Raw genomic sequence first — 20996 nt, forward strand, 5'->3', positions numbered from 1 at the left:
AATAAAGATAAGCTACATTTGTATACTTTGAAGCAACAAAAACATTAGGCATACATTACTTTTTCCGACGACAAACATTTTGGTACATCAAGTGATGAAACTGATGTTGTCTGAAGCAGTGAATATGAGGTAGAATGATTACCCTAACTTACTTTGCTTCACTTTTTTGAGAGGATATGAAGGTGTACTTTCGGGACAGTAAAGCAAATGTGGAAAATTTTTATTGTGAAAAATTTATTTTTTAAAGATTTTACATTCCATTACTATGGATACTGGTGGCATGTATGGGTCAAGTTGTTGGGTTTGGCTCCAGAACTCAGTGGCCATACTTTCCGTAGCCCCCAAGTCCTCCAAAGCCACCGGCAGCTCCGCCATATCCTGCAGCAAGGCCACCGGTGTAACCTCCTCCAAGACCACCGCCAAGGCCTCCTCCGATACCACCGTGGCCAGCACTGACGATGTAGGGCACTGGACGCTTAACGACGTAGGGCTGAGGCACTGGGACAGACACTGGGGTGGGGACCTTGACGGGGACGGGCACAGGGTTGTCCACAGGGACAGGGTACGGCTGAGGCACCTGCACAGGGACAGGCCGGTCCACAGTTACCGTGAATGGGACCTTCACAGGCACTCGAACGATCCTCTCCACAGGAACTGGGACCCGGACAGGGATTCTGTTGACAGTGATCTGTGGCTGTCCCCCTCCAATGCCGGCTCCGATGCCGCCTGCAATGCCGCCTCCGAGTCCACCAGCGTATCCACCTCCGTAGCCACCTCCATAGCCACCTCCATAGCCGCCTCCGTAGCCACCACTGTAGCCACCTCCCAGACCATAGCCGCCACTATAGCCACCCAGCGAACCGGAGAGTCCTCGCTTCTCTTTCACCGTCTGCTCCTCCTCAGCTAGGACGGACAGGGCCAGACCGCACAAATACACGCACACCTGTTGAGAATCAGACGTTTGTAATCAAACTATCAGATAGGTAAAGAGCTGTGAACACAAATTTGTAACATTGTATGATTATGCACTCCAGAAGTGTTCTCATATTTCTGTACAAAGTTCTCTGACTGTTATGCATTTACTGTTTCCCTCGCAGCAGGTGTTTCTGTTGCATAAAGACACCCATTACTCAATGAGACATAATGTATGTAGTTAAATTTCCAATGAAACTATAAAAATCAGACACGAAACGTAGAAACCGTGGCACATATCCTAACAGATGTATATTTCAGTGGAGCCTAGAGTGATGTACATATGAGACGTATTCGGAAAGTAAGGTCCAATTAGGCACGAAATGAAAACTACTGTGAAAATCTGATGTAACTTTGCACAGATGTGTTGGGCAGTGTCTTTAGTGTACCTGTAGATCGCTTTACGTTCAAAATGGTTCAAATGGCTCTGAGCACTATGCGACTTAACTTCTGAGGTCATCAGTCCCCTAGAACTTAGAACTACTTAAACCTAACTAACCTAAGGACATCACACACATCCATGCCCGAGGCAGGATTCGAACTTGTGACCGTAGCGGCAGCTCGGCTCCAGACTGTAGCGCCAAGAACCGCACGGCCACTCCGGCCGGTTCACTTTCCGTCACACTTTTCGGTTCAGAGCGCGAAGTGATCACTAACCGCTGGCTACTAAGACAATATTTTGGCACAAACGACGAAAGGCAGACCAGTGTAGAGAACTGGCGAGATCACAGACGACTGCTTTCTGTGACGAGGGTTCTGGAAAGTTTGTACAACACCGTGAAAAACGCCTAAGTCGGAGCGGTGATAATTTATCAAGATAGCTGGAATATATGGCTAACTGTCGCGAATAAAAAATTTTTGATTTTCGCTTTGGTTTTCATTTTGGCGTCCCATCGCACCTTGTCCCTCTGAAGTTTCGGATGACAACTCGAAAACTATACATCGGGTAAAAATAGTGGGTAAGATAAGTTCGTAATCTCAAAGGGGGACGTGAAATGATACTACACGTGACCTCCAGCCCCCGCCCCCTTGGGTTGGATTCTTCATAAAAAAAAGTAACCAAGTTTTGTCTGAAACATGTTTTTACACCATTGACAGATGGCGCTGAAATCAATAATAATTAAAATTGAGGAAGAACTCTGATGTATTTACAATTATCCGAGAAAGACGTATCAAATCGATATAAAATGTGCACGAATTCTTTCGTTACGCCAAATTAAGCTATTTTTTTTATACAAACTGTACTGTATCGTACTTTTAGAGTTACCCAGGAACAATGACATGGACGTAGTAGAATGATGTTCCCATGAAGTGCTTCAATAGTGTGAGTCCCCTTGCCTCTCACAATTTGGGGTGCTTAATTAATGAAATTAGCCACGTTGAAATTGTTCACAACAATCCCCATTTGCTTCAGTGCATAAAGTCAATCGTCTGCGAAAGTTGTCCACAGTTTTGAACAGCACATCTCGTCGTATGGCTGCACACGCTCTTCGAATGCGTTGCTCTATAGCGTTTCTGATTGTAGGCTGTCTTCCATAAACAATATTTTTAAATAACCCCACATGAAAAAAATCAAGAGAACTTGGAGGCTACTGAACTGGTCCGCTGCTTCCTATCCACCGACCAGGGTCTACATCTACATTTACATGACTACTCTGCAATTCACATTTAAGTGCTTGGCAGAGGGTTCATCGAACCACAATCATACTATCTCTCTACTATTCCACTCCCGAACAGCGAGCGGGAAAAGCGAACACCTAAACCTTTCTGTTCGAGCTCTGATTTCTCTTATTTTATTTTGATGATCATTCCTACCTATGTAGGTTGGGCTCAACAAAATATTTTCGCATTCGTAAGAGAAAGTTGGTGACTGAAATTTCGTAAAAAGGTCTAGCCGCGACGAAAAACGTCTATGCTGTAAAGACTTCCATCCCAACTCGTGTATCATATCTGCCACACTCTCTCCCCTATAACGTGATAATACAAAACGAGCTGCCCTTTTTTGCACCCTTTTGATGTCCTCCGTCAATCCCACCTGTTAAGGATCCTACACCGCGCAGCAATATTCTAACAGAGGACGAACGACTGTAGTGTAAGCTGTCTCTTTAGTGGACTTGTTGCATCTTCTAAGTGTCCTGCCAATGAAACGCAACCTTTGGCTCGCCTTCCCCACAATATTATCTATGTGGTCCTTCCAACTGAAGTTGTTCGTAATTTTAACACCCAGGTACTTAGTTGAATTGACAGCCTTGAGAATTGTACTATTTATCGAGTGATCGAATTCCAACGGATTTCTTTTGGAACTCATGTGGATCATCTCACACTTTTCATTATTTAGCGTCAACTGCCACCTGACACACCATACAGCAATCTTTTCTAAATAGCTTTGCAACTGATACTGGTCTTCGGATGACCTTACTAGACGGTAAATTACAGCATCATCTGCGAACAATCTAAGAGAACTGCGAACAATCTACCGTAAATTTAAGACGTTTCGCACATATTTAGCATCATGGGGAGCTGCTCTGTCCTGTTGGAACCACATTCGTTGCCTAGTTTGTAAATCAACATCTTCCATTAGCTCCAACAAATCATCCTGGAGAAGTTGTAAATAAGATGGTCCAATAACATTTCGGTCAAAAAAAAAAAAAAAAAAAAAAAAAAAAAAAAAAAAAAAAAAAAAAAAAACAAATACGGCCGTACCAAGCAACCGTTTAAAATTCCACGCCAGACTATTAACGACCATTTGTGTTGATTGTCAACGGGTTTGTGCCAGTGTGGATTGACAAGGGATCAATAATGACAATCATGACGTTTTAATTCGCCATTGTTTTTGAATGTGGCTTCATCGGTGAACGTAACGATCTAAAAAAATCATTGTCACCTCTCATCATTTCCAAGGCTCATTGGCAGAAATACACGGGTATCAGCATATCTTTCAGCGTTAATACCTGTGTCAGTGTGATATGATACACATGATATTTATGTGCTTCAAAATCATCTAAACAGTTGATTTAGATATTCCAGTTTGTCTATGGATTGTACGACTACTCATTTAGGGATCCTGTTGAACACAGGCGAGAAAGGTAAGGGTACGAGCGTCATTTTCGTTGTATTCGCGATGACGAGGTGGACGGTGCATGTATCCATTTCGAGCTCGTTGAGTGCAATTTCGAATAATGTTTCTGCTCGGATATCGTCTGTTTGGGAAACGATCCGCATACAGTTGCGCAGCTGCAGCGTAATTGTTATGGCCATTCACCCAAAACTAACATCATGTCAACAATCTATGTAGGAGGATAGTGAGCCATGTTTTGCTAAAGAATAATTCACTTTCGTCAGTTGGTGTTTACTGTTCACAATCTTGAAAGTGAAGTGACATCTGATCATATTGCACTGGCTTTTATACTAAGCCATAATTCGCATTTTGGCCACGGTAACGCCACAGTCAGGTGAGTTATACAACTGTGAAGAGTTCCCTAACGATATTTTGATACCATTCCACCTCCCTCTATCGAAAAACTGATGTGGGTAGCATACATTTTGTAAAAATAGCTTAATTCGACGTAATGAAAGAATTGGTGCACGTTTTGTATCGATTTGATGCGTCCTTCTCGGATCATTCTAAATAAATCGGAGTTCTTCCCCAATTTTTTCTCGATTACAGCGCCGTCTGTAATTGGTTTAAAATAACGTTTCAGATAAAACTTGATTACTTCTTTATGGAGAATCCGAATCTGCAAAAAAAAAAAAAAAAAAATGGCGGTTCCCATTTAAGATTTAAAAGTTGCCCCACACCCCACTCAAGAGGGTGGGGGCTGGGGGTCACGTATATCATTTGATGCCCCCCTTTGAGCTTACGAACTTTCTTACACACTAGTTTTACCCAATATATAGTTCTTCAGATGGCTCATCCTCCATCTTTTAAAACTGCCGATTTGGTCGACATATAAAACTATTCTCTCACGTCTCGTCTCTAACTGCTGGAGACGTATTTACAGGGTGTTTCGAAAATAACCGGTATATTTGAAACGGCAAAAAAAAAACTAAACGAGCAGCGATAGAAATACACCGTTTGTTGCAATATGCCTGGGACAATAGTACATTTTCAGGCGGACAAACTTTTGAAATTACAGTAGTTACAATTTTCAACAACAGATGGTGCTGCAAGTCATGTGAAAGATATAGAAGACAACGCAGTCTGTGGGTGCGCCATTCTGTACGTCGTCTTTCTGCTGTAAGCGTGTGCTGTTCACAATGTGCAAGTGTGCTGTGGACAACATGGTTTATTCCTTAGAACAGAGGATTTTTCTGGTGTTGGAATTCCACCGCCTAGAACACAGTGTTGTTGCAACAAGACGAAGTTTTCAACGGAGGTTTAATGTAACCAAAGGACCGAAAAGCGATACAATAAAGGATCTGTTTGAAAAATTTCAATGGACTGGGAATGTGACGGATGAACGTGCTGGAAAGGCAGGGCGACCGCGTACGGCAACCACAGAGGGCAAAGCGCAGCTAGTGCAGCAGGTGATACAACAGCGGCCTCGGGTTTCCGTTCGCCGTGTTGCAGCTGCGGTCCAAATGACGCCAACGTCCACGTATCGTCTCATGCGCCAGAGTTTACACCTCTATCCATACGAAATTCAAACGCGGCAACCTCTCAGCGCCGCTACCATTGGTGCACGAGAGACATTCGCTAACGATATAGTGCACAGTATTGATGACGGCGATATGCATGTGGGCAGCATTTGGTTTACTGACGAAGCTTATTTTTACCTGGACAGCTTCGTCAATAAACAGAACTGGCGCATATGGGGAACCGAAAAGCCCCATGTTGCAGTCCCATGGTCCCTGCATCCTCAAAGTACTGGTCTGGGCCACCATTTCTTCCAAATGAATCATTGGCCCATTTTTCAGATCCGAAACGATTACTGCTTCACGCTATCTGGACATTCTTCGTGAATTTGTGGCGGTACAAACTGCCTTAGACGACACTGCGAACACCTCGTGGTTTTTCTAATAATTTCCGGGTATGCAGCCGGATCCCGTCGACATTCTGCAGAATGTCGACGGGATCCGGCTGCATACCCGGAAATTATTAGAAGAACAAATACGCCTGGAAAATTTCAGAAGTCACCTCGTGGTTTATGCAAGATGGTGCCCGGCCACATCGCACGGCCGACGTCTTTAATTTCCTGAATGAATATTTCGATGATCGTGTGATTGCTTTGGGCTATCCGAAACATACAGGAGGCGGCGTGGATTGGCCTCCCTATTCGCCAGACATGAACCCCTGTGACTTCTTTCGGTGGGGACACTTGAAAGACCAGGTGTACCGCCAGAATCGAGAAACAATTGAACAGCTGAAGCAGTACATCTCATCTGCATGTGAAGCCATTCCGCCAGACACGTTGTCAAAGGTTTCGGGTAATTTCATTCAGAGACTACGCCATATTATTGCTACGCATGGTGGATATGTGGAAAATATCGTACTATAGAGTTTCCCAGACCGCAGCGCCGTCTGTTGTTGAAAATTGTAACTACTGTAATTTCGAAAATTTGTCTGCCTGAAAATGTACTGTTGTCCCAAGCATATTGCAACAATCTGTGTATTTCTATCGCTGCTCGTTTAGTTTGTATTTGCCGTTTCAAATATACCGCTCATTTTTGAAACACCCTGTAGAAGGAAAAGGTAGTTGCCTATTTTCCACTGAAGGCGTCCCTCAAAGTCTAAGATGAAACGTCAGCCAATAATGTTATGTATTGGCCTCTACCTAACAGCTCAGAAGTTTTAACTGAAGTAATACTACTCGTGGAAGGCTATATAGTACGATTATAACAGATTTTATCTGAAAGTAATACATCTGAACTAATAAAAATTTCATCTATGTGGATTGTAATTTTCGATTAGTTTGCTATAGAGTTTACAGAAGTTACTTTTTGTGTACCGACTTACAGCTGCATTTTCCTAGATTGGACGTAACAAACGAGAGTGTTTGAAACGATGGCGTTCTCTTATCGCCGTCTTATGATGATTAATAATATTTTTACAGTATCTTTTCGCATAATTTTTCTGGAAACCTGACTATACGGAATTAAGAATTACAATACCAGGTAAACATCGTACATTTGGGCGTGGACTAGGTGAAACTAAATTACCGTTAATATCACATTTTGCACATTTAGCAACCGCTTAAGTAGTAAAATATCACTGTTATATCATTCTTCTGTTGTTCGTAAGACTTTTTAAATGTTATCAAGAAAAGCAGAGATTTATATTTAAAATGCCCGTATCTGTTGTAGTGTCAAATTACATAAAGGTTACAGGAATGTTAGTTGCACAGCAAGATTACTCGTCCTTTAGAGTAGTTTCTAATGAATTTTAGTCACATACCTAGAAACACAAATGCATTAGTTCGCACAATCAGTTCATTCGGTATCCATTCCTATCTGCAATAGACTATAAACTGCGCTCTCTATTGTGGCACGTGTTTACTGTCGGTACTCACCAGGATCCTCATTGCTGCTTGTGTGTTGTGCTGAGAGCGAGCAATGACTGATGCTACTGCGAGGTGCTGGTGAGCTTTTATACCTCTAGCAGACCAACATCCGCATCCCCGACGCTCACCAGAGCGCAATTACGGCGTCCTGCTTCACAGAAACTGACAGCGACGTAACTACTTCCGCTGATACGTAAGCTAACAATAAGTGGAGCGATGGAAGGTAGTAGGCTGTCAATACGAGAGTGAAGAAGATCTTAGTTCTTTGATGTGCTGGCAACAAAAGGACCCGAACTTTTCGACTCAGCGTAAAACAGGCAGTCACTGATCACAATGCCGTTACAGTATCAATGAATATAGCTGTAACTATTAATATAAGAAACGCAAGAAGAACTTTCTGCTTAGCAAGAACGACAAGAAACAGATTACCTGAGCGGCCAGCACGAAAATTCCATCTCGACCCGTAACAACGCTGAATGTCAATAGAGAAAGTTGAATATGACGTGCTGAAATGTAATTGCTTAGAATACATTATGTCAAAACTATTAAAGGGATTTAGGTAAAACAAATGTTATTAACATTCTACGTCTTTATTCTTAATGCCCACATATTTGCAGCGCTCTACTGTTAGAGGGCTCAGAATTGCACGTTGTAACATTGCAGTGAGTAACATAACCATGTCGGTACATGAGAAAAAGCGTACTGTAACCAAGTTTATAATTCAGAGAGTTCGTCAACACACGCAGCAGCCGTTTATAAAAAGTATTGGGGGGGGGGGGCATATTGTGAGGGTCCTGCCTCGGGAAATTTTCTAAATTTTAGATGACAAACAATGAGTTTTAAAGTTTTTTGAGCATTTTAAAGGCAAATAAACGACATTGGAACCCAGAAGACGTAACTCTCGATAAGTCGACCCTCCGGGAAACTCGACAAGCCTGTCACGTATTTTGGCTTTGAAAAAAGAAACAATACATCAACACGCACGGTATTTTCGTAAAAAGCTAATCTAATTCACAGTAATAACCATGCTAATACAGAGCAGTGAATGTGTAGCTCTGAAAAGACTGAAATTATATTTAAATAAATCCTAAGCTACTATTAAAAGAATAAAACATAAAATATTGTTGTAGCCCAGTAATAGCGCTTTGGTTAATAAGTGAAAGAGATAATTTAAGCTTATTTTAAATAAGGCTCAGAGTTCATTAAGTGAAAACAGTACCTCAAAGTTAAGGTTTTAATAAAATTAATAAAGTTAATACAGAATGCCTAATACTTTCAGTCAAAAAGTACTAAATAGAGGGTTTCAGTTGGGTCTTACACCCTAAAATATTTAAGTATTTCAGAATAACTAATACGGTAATATAGTAATATAGTATTACAGTATTAAACTAGTACTAATATTTCGAAACTGAAATTTAACATTACTATGTATTTAATTCTCTATTTAAAAGTTTTTAAATATTGCTCTAATTGCCATTATTAGGGCCAGAGTGTCTTTAGAAAGGTACAAATGCCCACCGTCTGACTGGATTACTGAATATGAGGTCGTTGATGACTGGTCGGATATCCAGTTCATCCAAAACATCTCGGTTGGAATGAAGAACAGCCAAGTTATTCAATCGCTTCTGTCCCATTGTTGATCGGAGATACGACTTCAGGCATCGACCTTTCGGCTGTTGCTGTCGGGATTGGAACTAGTTGGAGAAATTGCCTATTAGCTTCTGTCTCGTGTTCATCGGCCGACGTTCATCTGATGATTTTACTGACGTTTCGCCAGCAGGCTTTGTCAAAGCTTCACCCTCCATAGCTGGCTGGAGCCATGCTGGTGAAACGTCAGTAAAATCATCAGATGAACGTCGGCCGATGAACACGAGACAGAAGCCAATAGGCAGTTTGTCAGTGAGTGGCCACGAAAGCCTTAACAATTTTGTACTTGGAGACGCTTTAACGCACTTCACTACTTCACATAACATTTCTCCAACTGCAGGCTCTTGTGTTATGTAGTTTCTTACATCACGCATGCTTTTTAAGACCAGCTGTTTTTTATTAGCGATATCGGCTAATATATTGAAGTGTAAGCGCAGTCTCTCAATGTCTAGGTTATTTTTGAAAAACTCACTTGATTTTTCCAAATTTGTTTCACCTCTGTTTGATGAAAGCAAACACTCTTGTTGAACTGCAATGACCTGTGTGAGTCCAGTTGAAGCAAAGCGCTCAGTAATGCAAGATTACACCGTTTCACAAATTTTAGAGGGGGCTCGGGCCCCCTCAGACCCCATGGAGTCGGCGCCTGTGCTTCTGCAGCATGACGATGTCAGACCACACACGAGCGCTGCGACATCGTCAACAATCAGACACCTTGGGTCCACTGTCATAGATCATCTTCCGTACAGTTCTGAATTGGCCCAATCCGATTTCCAAAACTTTTTTTGGGACGCTTTCGAGGAATTGGATTTGTTGGCGATGAAACAGTGCAAGCAGAGGTGAGGTTGCGGCTCCGTCAACAACGGAGATAATTCTACAGTAACGGTGTTAACAAACTGATCTCTCGTTGAGAGAAAAGTGTTCGTCGATAGGACAAATATGTCGAGAAATAAATATGTAGACATGAGGAGTGAAGATGTAGTACGTTATTAACGTTTGTTTCATTTAAAAAGCCGGACGGAGTGGCCGAGCGGTCCTAGACGCTACAGTTTGGAATCGCGCGACCCCTACGGTCGCATGTTCGAATCCTGCCTCGGGCATGGATGTGTGTGATGTCCATAGGTTAGTTAGGCTTAAGAAGTTTAAAGTTCTAGGGGACTGATGACCTCAGAAGTTAAGTCCCATAGTGGTCAGAGCGATTTGAACCATTTAAAAAGCTTCAAGTGTTAATTTTGAGCACGCCCTCGTACAATGCGCTTTAGATGGATTTGTTTCACACAGGAAGATGGCACTGTAGCACCTCCTTCAACTCGTCGAATGAACGACAGAGTGGGTGATATCGAAATAAGTGGACATGGGATAGAAAAGCAACTGAAATCGCCCAACACTGGACCTGATGGGATACCAAAGCGATTCTACATAGAATACGCGAAAGAACTTGCCCTCCTTCTAACAGCAATGCACCGTAGGTCTTTGCAGGAGTGAAGTGTACCTGATTATTTGAAAATAGCATGTGATTCCCGTTGTCGAAAAAGTTCATCGCGAAGTCACTTCAACTACAGTCGTATATCTCTGACGGTGATCGATTGTAGAAGCTTGGAACATGTTTTATGCTCTAATGTTATGACATTTGTAGAGATCGAAAATCTCCGCTGCCGGAATCAACAAGGGTTCCGAAAACATAGATCATGTAAAATGCAGGTGGCTGTGTTCGTCTGAGAGATCCAGAAGACGGTAGATACCGGCACCCAGATTAATGCCGTGTTCCGTGGCTTACGTAAGGCACTCGATACGGTTCCTCAATGCCGTTTAAAGAGCAAAATGCTAGAGTACGGAATATCAGATTAACTGTGTGATTCGACTGAAAAGTTTCGGCAAACAGAACACAATATGTCATTCTCGGTGGATGTCAATAAAACAGCTATTTACATGAGCACAAAATACAAGTAATTTTGTAACAGGTCCATGACTTGCTAGCGCACTTGAGCAGTAAGGAATTTATTGCTAGCGCACTGGAGCACATGTTATTTCGATGGATTGTTCACGCGCTGCCTCCGATATGTAAGCTATAAGAGAGTCTCAGATCAGAGAGCAGTAGGAACTGGGTGTTAGTGGGAGTAGGTAGTAGCTAGCAGTCGTGTCTGGTGTACGTGAAACATCCCCTTAGAAAAATTAATGAATTACTGTGCTGATAAACGTCTTACGTTATTTGATTTTCAAACATCTGAGCAAAACTGAACATACTCAGACATTTCTGTCTTTACTTATTCTGATCAACACTAAACTGACAAACAATATTTTTAGCGCAACGAAATCTGACTTTCAATAATCCCTACAAAAGAATGGCCATGACTAACAGTAACCTATACCTTTCATGAGTCACTTACCTCACAAAAATCTTCGTTACTTGAATTACTGCAATACAGCGAGCGCCAATACTGCCAACTAAATAAAAGACTCTTAACTACTGAAGACACTACCTACTGATAGGCATAGTTAGCAAATGAAAGAGTTTGATATAGAACTAACAATGTATTTACCTTAATAGTGTTAAAAAGTCATCAATATATCAGTTCATGATATCCAGTATTACAAATTTACTGTCTCTGATGGACGCACGTCCCAATCATCCTCTCAAAAACTCCGCCATTTCACTCCCCACATCCACCACTGCTGACAGCTCACCTCCAACTGCGCAACGGTACGCGCTGTTCACATCCAACTGCCCAACACTACAATAGCGAATTCCAATAAAGCCATCCAGCCACAGACTGCACACAGCACAGCCAGTGATTTTCGTACAGAGCGCTACGTGGCGTTACCAACAGAAAAACCTAAACAGCCTACTTACATATGGAGTTGGCTGGGACGGTCGTGGGGAGCGATGGCGGTGCCTGAGCACTGTAGAATAAGGTAAAAGCAACCTCGTGCGTATGTGCTTTTGTTATATCAAGTTCCATGTAAATGTTTTTAAAAAATCTCTTAATTATAATATTTCTTATAAAAATTAACTTTTGACAATCATTCATCTCAATTTAAAGAATTTACTAATTTCTCGAATCCATGGGCATCCCGAGTACTGTAAAGAAAAATCAGTTGTTTCTTTTTATACATGACGAAATCTGTCGGCCAGCATTGCACTGGGCTGTGCCAGAAAAATTTCTTATAGGAGCAGATATACATGCGTTATCTGGCGACTTTATTGAGGTAAGAACTTTCAATTTATTCAGAATGAATTTTCAGGGCCATGTCGCAGCACTGTTAATTTCCAAAATTTATCAGTTTAAATTCAAAGTTAATTGTTGAAAGTTTATATATGAGTCACACTTTTTAGTTGGGAGGTTACGCTAAATGTGAATGCAATATACATACATTTTTTTACTGTTGGGAGTTTATTATATATTTTTAATACTTGGGAGGTTCCACTTACGACGCTGCGAGGATCGTATTTTTGTGAATTTCTCAGAAGTAGTCAGTTATATATCTGCTCTTATTTACTTAATGATAAATGTAGTTTGCATCTGGCGCAACGCATTTACTAATTTGTTACGTTTTCTTTCACAAATAATCGGCAATTTATTGCTCTTTGTTGTTATTGCATTTGGTCCATTTTTGCTCTGTCTTTGTTTGATTTTGCGCTTATCTTTGACTTGTGAAAATTCTGCGAAAAACTGCTAACAGTACATCGTGATGCGCAATGAGTGAAAAAGCCGATTTGATTAATTTCACCGATAATACTAGCGACACTCAATGTCATAATGATAATCCTCCAATTACAGACAATCAGTATGTGCCGACCACCAGTAATGAATTTATTTCAGATGATCAACAAACAAATTCAATCATGTCCGCACTTAATTTAACGACAATTGATGACGCGGCATGTGCCGTTACAATGAACGCGGCCAATTTGACACTCCTGATATGCAAAATTTACACAATGAACAGACAAATGTTTCTAATGAAGACGAACAGTGTACTCAAAATATGTCAGATTTATTTGATTCTGATGTAGTGACCAACAGTGCACATCCGATTGGCAAACCTTTTTGTGAATCAGACAATGACTAAATGGTTACACAAAACGTGACATATGCAGATACACCATGCACCATGCAGCACAGAAAATAGTCGCTAATTTTGGCATGGCTCAAGTTATGGTAGTATTGCTAAAACTTAAAGAAAATTTCAAACAAGTTAATGAATCGAACAAACAACTTAATGAATAACAAGAGAACCTTAATGAATCGAACAAACAACTTAATGAAAATCTCAAACAGTTGAATGGAAGACACGTCAACCTTAATGAACAGAACAAACAACTTAGAGAACAGATTACAGCCGTTGTCGTGCAATGTCATGATACTAAAGAACAATTACGTGAGGAAATTAAGGCTTGATATAGGAACAGTAGGGAAGAAATTAGATCTGTTGGACAAGAATGAAGTAATACACATGCAGCCACAACGAAATTACTTAAAGATGAAATTAGTGCAGTCGCTAAACAATGTTCTAAAAACGCAACACAGTTACGCGACGGGTTTTAATTAATGTCAGCAGAACTTTCACGCACATTGCATGTGAAAGACGACAAGAAATCTCAACAAGAAAACAGCCAAATTGTCGACCGTAGCGGTTACGCGGTTCCAGACTGACGCGCCTAGAACCGCACGGCCACACCGGCCGGCGGAAACTATTGGTGCACAGAGACAGAAAGATAAGCGTAAATTGTTTAAGGAAGCAAAATCATACGAAGACAACAACATTGCTACAGTATCAGACGAAATCAATACTATCTAACAGTTGAACACAGAATTGCATGATGAAATCTCTTATCTTAAAACAAAAACAGACACACACACACACACACACACACACAGTAGACTTTCAGACAGTGACCACCAGACTTGAACAATTAGAATTAATACAGGATCCCGATGCCATTAAAGCAGACGTTAAGAAATTGAACAAAACCACACGTAAAGTGGAAAAAGGAATTAATGCATGTGACACTAAAAATGATGATCAGGTAAAAGCACTGACTGAAAAATGTGATGAATTGGCCAGTCGTATTGATATTATCGAAAGTAACCATGACACCAAATCAGACGATACGTTACCAGTTTAGTTTAATCAGACACCCGAATTCCAAAATTTGCAGCAGGCAATGAATGAGATAGGTTCGTCCAATAATACATTACGTAGAAAATTGTCGTCTTTAAGTGACAGAGATGAAAAATTTTTCAGCCTCTAACATGACGCAGCATACGCCACATTCCGAACATTTCTCTCACACAGCCAGTATAATTTAGGTAATTTACAGAGAGTACGTGACTTAGATTCCGAACAGTCACAGGCAAACAGATTATCATACAATCCTGAACCTGTTCAGACATACAAAGATGATAATTTTGATTATAAGCACTTTCTATCCGTGAGAAAATTTAAGGCATTTTAGAATGACAGAACACAGATTCACCCCTCGGATTGGATACAACAATTTAGCTTTGCTTTTCCACCAACTTGGGCCGTAACACACAAACTTTAATTTATTTGTAGTTTTTTGGAAGGCGAACCGGCAACTCGTATGAGACCGATCGCGAGACGATGCTACTCGGTAGAAGAATTTTAGAATGCTTTTTTGTCAGCGTGTTGGTCGAAGACGACACAGCGCGGAATCAAGGATCAGTTAATTAGCTTAGGGAATTGTGAGAACTCAATTTATCCCACTGTCAAACAATTTTTTGAACACATGGTACAACAAAACCAATACTTATGTCAGCCATACAGTGAATCAGCACTTGTCCAATTATGTATTTCTAAATTACCACGATCGTTATGAGTATCACTTTTAACAGGTTAGCAGAAAGAAAATATTTCGGCATTTAGAGATCTGTTACAGCTTTTGGAAGTTCAGCAATCAGACTATTCTTTCATAAACAAAAATTTTTCGCATCACAACCAACATACAGTAATTATCATCAACCACGCTATTTCAATAGCAAAGTTGATAGACGCTCCAGGAATGACAACCACCAGAATTTTAATAACAGACAAAATTTTAACTATCAGTATCATCAAAATTGTCAGCAACAGCAAACGCATTTTGGGAACAATAGAGGCTTTTCCCCACAACAGCAACAAAACCAGCCGGTTAGCATACCTAACCAACAGTGTAATATGCGAGGTCAACCAAGCTTTAATTTTTCTCCACCTACACGTATAGTGTCGGCTTCACCGAATAGTAATACACAACAAGGAAATCACTACGTACAGAAGACACATTATTTCAACTCTTATCGCAATGCGCCGTATAGCAATGATTATTATGACAGACGTAAAAGTAATGAGCACAGTTTTTAGCGTAACAGTCGGTCTAACTAACAGCAGAATCACCCGCAATAGCAGATTATCATGAATGAACCAGACAGACGGTATCATCCCAAACCTAATAAGTCCGGAAGAAATAACAGAACAGTGCAAATTTTCGAAATTCCACAGCGTCCTCCCACAAATAACAGCACGTCAGAAGGCATTTGATTGGATACAGTACAGGTTGCATCTTCCAGCAATGTAAGCAATACAGACACGGAAAATTGTTCACGAAAATGTTATTACTTTTGACGAGATCCGAGACACACTTTTGCATGAAAAACTAGTCATACAAAAAATCATTTCGCACCCTGTCATTGAAGTAAGGATTGGATAAACCACATTTTCAGCAGTAGTCTATTCTGGAGCACCTGTGTCAGTTATAAATAAAGAAACTTTCAATTAATGTAACAAAGAGAACACCTATCCCACGTTACCATTAGGCAAAACTAAAGTAAAAGTAGCAGTATCTGGTAAAGGAGTAGATGTAAAATTACAGACACACTTATCATTTTGTATTGCAGGTCATACGTTCCACTCAAATTTTTGGATTGTTCCCTTATTGACAACAGACGTTACTTTAGGCAGCAGTTTTTTTGTACAACACGACGCAATTATTGACTTTCAAAATTCCTATTTAATGTTAAAGGATGAAAAAGTACAACTGGTATTAGAATTTCAGTACCTTTATCTGCAGAAGGACAGGCAGTTAATCGAACAGAGGTCATTTCTACATCGCGTAACATAGACTGTCATTCTACATTGTTCACAGATCGTATCTACACAACTACAATACATCAGACGAAGTCGACTATGACGTTATGCAAATGATTTCTAAGAAGGTAAAACAGAGCAACGCAAATACAGACGACGAACGTACTGAACTACGCAAAATTCTTTTACAGCAACCTACAGTTTTTGACAACGTACCTGGTACTATGACCGGTTTCGTGTATGAATTTAAAGTTAAACAGCGCGACACATTTAAAGCCAAACATTGTCCCATTCCATATATTCACAGAGAACAAGTTAAGAAAGAATTGAAAGCTATTCTTGACCAAGGAATTATTGAACCGGCAGTTAGTCCGTACATAAACCCGCTCCATTTTGTTAAGAAAAAGAGTGCATCATTTCGCCTCGTGCTTGATTCGCGTCATGTCAACGACATTATTAATAATGAAACAGACCGCGCACAGACACTAGAAGAACTTTTACATAAATTTCATGGCACTGCTATTTATTCCAGATTAGATTTGAAATCGGGATTTTGGCACATTCAGCTGCATCCGAATAGCAGAAAGTACCCAGCGTTTCTCTGTTTTGGTGACTGATACCAGTTTTGCAAATTACCGTTCAGTTTAACAATTTCTTCCGCAGAATTTATTCGCGGTTTGAATAGTATACTTCCGATAGAACTTAAAGACAGAATCACAACATATGTAGACGAGATCCTTATTGCAGAAGCTAACTAGTCTGAACACAATTTGATTCTTGCACAACTGTTGCAACCTTTCGTGCAAAAGAACTCACAGTTAATCTTAGCAAATCGCACTTCGCTAAAACTTCTATAAAATTTCTTGGACATCTAATTTCAGCAGAAGGCATTGCGCCAGACCCGGAAAAACTTCAAACTTTACGTGACATCACTGTTCCAACGAAGAAGAAACAACTACACAGCTTCTTGGGAGTAATTAACTTTTCCCGTAATTTAATTCATTACTCTGCTTTAGACACCCCTAGATTATGCTATTTGGTCCTGGGACAGCCAAGCACAGTCTCAATTCGTTAATTTGAAACATGCCTTGTTGAATGCACCTCTTTTGTTACACCCAGATCCTACTAGAATTTTTTCCATTGCCACCGACAGTTCTAACACAGCTCTAGGAGCACACGTTTTTCAGGAAATTGAAGAAGACGGTACTACAGTAATTAAAAACATCGCTTTTGCAAGTCGCATTCTGTCACCTGCTGAACGCAATTATTCTGTTACAGAACTTGAAACATTATGTGTTGTATGGGCATTTACCAGATTTAGGCATTTTCTTTATGGAAGACATACTAACGTTTACACAGGGCATTTACTAGATTTAGGCATTTTCTTTATGGAAGACATACTACCGTTTACACAGATCATAGAGCTATACAGTTTCTACTTTCCGCTAAATTTACACATTACAGATTAAGCAGCTGGAAACTTTATTTACAGGAATTTAATTTTACAGTTGTTCACATTCCCGGTACAAAAAATATTGTAGCAGACGCACTATCCTGTTCTCTCAGCAACAATCAGCAAGACATCACAACCAACTTCTGCCAAGCAAATTTTAGCGTCATGTATATTCCACAAGTTGCATTCGAAAATTTGATTTCGTCCTCATTACGAGACATAGCACAGGAGCAGAGCAAAGAAATTAAACTCCTTTGGCAAGATAGGAGTAACGTTACCATTAGAAAACATTATACAGTACGCAAGAACATTCTGTTTCGCCGCTCTCACCCTGACAGCAACAACTGGTTATTATGCATACCTGACGAACTTGTGAACAAATTAATTTGATATACTCATTTAAGTTACGCACATTATGGAGGCAGAAAATGTTTTCTTATACTGAGACAGAACTGTTATTTTGCCAACATGGAGAAACGTATTCGACGAGTTTTTGCGTCATGTAAAATCTGCCTGAAAGCTGAATCAGACACGATTTCACATATTCCTCCGTTACATCCAATTGTACCGATTAAATTGAGACATTTTTGGTCCTTCTCCCAGTACTAATAGAGGTTTTTGTTACATACTTGACTTAGAAATTAGTTACCTTCACTCGGTTACGCAATGCTACTGCTAAATCTATTTCAAACGCATTTGTGAAACATTTTTTATTCCATGTAGGGCACGTATTGAAAGTAATTTTCGACAGTGGACCACAATTTCTATCTGCGACACGTATGTTACGAGCTAGAAACATTTCTCCGATCTACACTCCTGGAAATGGAAAAAGAACACATTGACACCGGTGTGTCAGACCCACCATACTTGCTCCGGACACTGCGAGAGGGCTCTACAAGCAATGATCACACGCACGGCACAGCGGACACACCAGGAACCGCGGTGTTGGCCGTCGAATGGCGCTAGCTGCGCAGCATTTGTGCACCGCCGCCGTCAGTGTCAGCCAGTTTGCTGTGGCATATGGAGCTCCATCGCAGTCTTTAACACTGGTAGCATGCCGCGACAGCGTGTACGTGAACCGTATGTGCAGTTGACGGACTTTGAGCGAGGGCGTATAGTGGGCATGCAGGAGGCCGGGTGGACGTACCGCCGAATTGCTCAACACGTGGGGCGTGAGGTCTCCACAGTACATCGATGTTGTCGCCAGTGGTCGGCGGAAGGTGCACGTGCCCGTCGACCTGGGACCGGACCGCAGCGACGCACGGATGCACGCCAAGACAGTAGGATCCTACGCAGTTCCGTAGGGGACCGCACCGCCACTTCCCAGCAAATTAGGGACACTGTTGCTCCTGGGGTATCGGCGAGGACCATTCGCAACCGTCTCCATGAAGCTGGGCTACGGTCCCGCACGCCCCAACATCGTGCAGCCCGCCTCCAGTGGTGTCGCGACAGGCGTGAATGGAGGGACTAATGGAGACGTGTCGTCTTCAGCGATGAGAGTCGCTTCTGCCTTGGTGCCAATCATGGTCGTATGCGTGTTTGGCGCCGTGCAGGTGAGCGCCACAATCAGGACTGCATACGACCGAGGCACACAGGGCCAACACCCGGCATCATGGTGTGGGGAGCGATCTCCAACACTGGCTGTACACCTCTGGTGATCGTCGAGGGGACACTGAATAGTGCACGGTACATCCAAACCGTCATCGAACCCATCGTTCTACCATTCCTAGACCGGCAAGGGAACTTGCTGTTCCAACAGGACAATGCACGTCCGCATGTATCCCGTGCCACCCAACGTGCTCTAGAAGGTGTAAGTCAACTACCCTGGCCAGCAAGATCTCCGGATCTGTCCCCCATTGAGCATGTTTGGGACTGGATGAAGCGTCGTCTCACGCGGTCTGCACGTCCAGCACGAACGCTGGTCCATCTGAGGCGCCAGGTGGAAATGACATGGCAAGCCGTTCCACAGGACTACATCCAGCATCTCTACGATCGTCTCCATGGGAGAATAGCAGCCTGCATTGCTGCGAAAGGTGGATATACACTGTACTAGTGCCCACATTGTGCATGCTCTGTTGCCTGTGTCTATGTGCCTGTGGTTCTGTCAGTGTGATCATGTGATGTATCTGACCCCAGGAATGTGTCAATAAAGTTTCCCCTTCCTGGGACAATGAATTCACGGTGTTCTTATTTCAATTTCCAAGAGTGTATATATGCAGGCATCACGCTTCTTCGAACCATTCTGAGCGACTGATGAAAGAAATTGGTAAACTATGTAGAATATACTGCCATAAAAGACACATTGATTGGGATACACACATACTTTCATTCTAGGATGTAATTAACTCCATACCAAATGAATCTATTATGATATCTCCGACTGTGATATTAAAAAATGTTAAACCACCTAACAAAATTACAGTATTAGTATCTTTTACTACATCACGTCGACTACGCCACCATGAAATAATTAACATTGCGCTCAACAACATCAAACGTGCCGCAGAGCGCGGAGAAGACAGGGAAAACAGGTTTGTAGACGCCTGTGACTTTCACATTGAACAGAAGATATTAGTACACACACATTATTTATCCAACAGAGGAAAAAGTAGATGCAGTAAATTTAAGCTTCTATACGCAGTTCCACATAGAATTCGCAGCATTCCTCACCCACTGTAGTACACAACGAAACTTTGAGAACCAGAAAAAGCAAAGTCAATCACCATATTTCCAATATTAAACACTTTGTTGAATGAACATACTTTATGATTTATCACACTGTAATGCCATTTCCAGATATTTATATGACCACTAACTGATCATGAATATATATATTACTTGGCAAGTGCCTGGCAAGGTAAGGTTAGCAGGTCGTTTTTCTTGTCGTTATATATCAGACCGTGCACGTTTTCCAGTTTAAGATATATTTCTAGTCCTAAATGTAATGCAAATTTCTCTTATGTGCGGATTCCATTATGTCTGTGTATCATAGGACTAAAGACCTTGAATACTAGTTCCAATGTCTTACATTTTAAATATGTATTATGTCACTTGCATGATATATATAAACACTAGCAGCTTGATGCTACAAAGAATAACTCTTGTTTTGTATGATGACTTCTGCGTAATAATGAATGATATTTTGTAATAGTGCATAAATGCTATGCCAATAATTACTGTAATGAGATCACTTATGCATAAATACTATGCCAGTAATTACTGTAATGAGATGACTTATAAATAATGTTCTGTAATACTCCATACATACTACATAAATATTTAGTAAATAGCGAATGAGAGCCAATAATTATTCAAATCGGTTGATACACTAGTGTAATTGT

The 20996-nt window shown here is 41.1% G+C and overlaps 1 protein-coding gene across 1 annotated transcript in view; it reads right to left on the minus strand.

The window, feature by feature from the left end:
* Positions 1-217: 217 nt before the first annotated feature.
* Positions 218-20996, minus strand: part of LOC126336467 (cuticle protein 79-like) — a 76547-nt gene continuing 55768 nt past the window's right edge. The window contains exon 2 of the mRNA XM_050000206.1: positions 218-943. Coding sequence (XP_049856163.1) covers positions 317-943 — 627 coding nt within the window. The 3' untranslated portion in view covers positions 218-316. The remainder of the gene's footprint in view (positions 944-20996) is intronic.

The sequence above is a fragment of the Schistocerca gregaria genome, chromosome 2 (genome assembly GCF_023897955.1).
Source record: "Schistocerca gregaria isolate iqSchGreg1 chromosome 2, iqSchGreg1.2, whole genome shotgun sequence".
In the NCBI taxonomy this organism is placed as follows: Eukaryota; Metazoa; Arthropoda; class Insecta; order Orthoptera; family Acrididae; genus Schistocerca; species Schistocerca gregaria.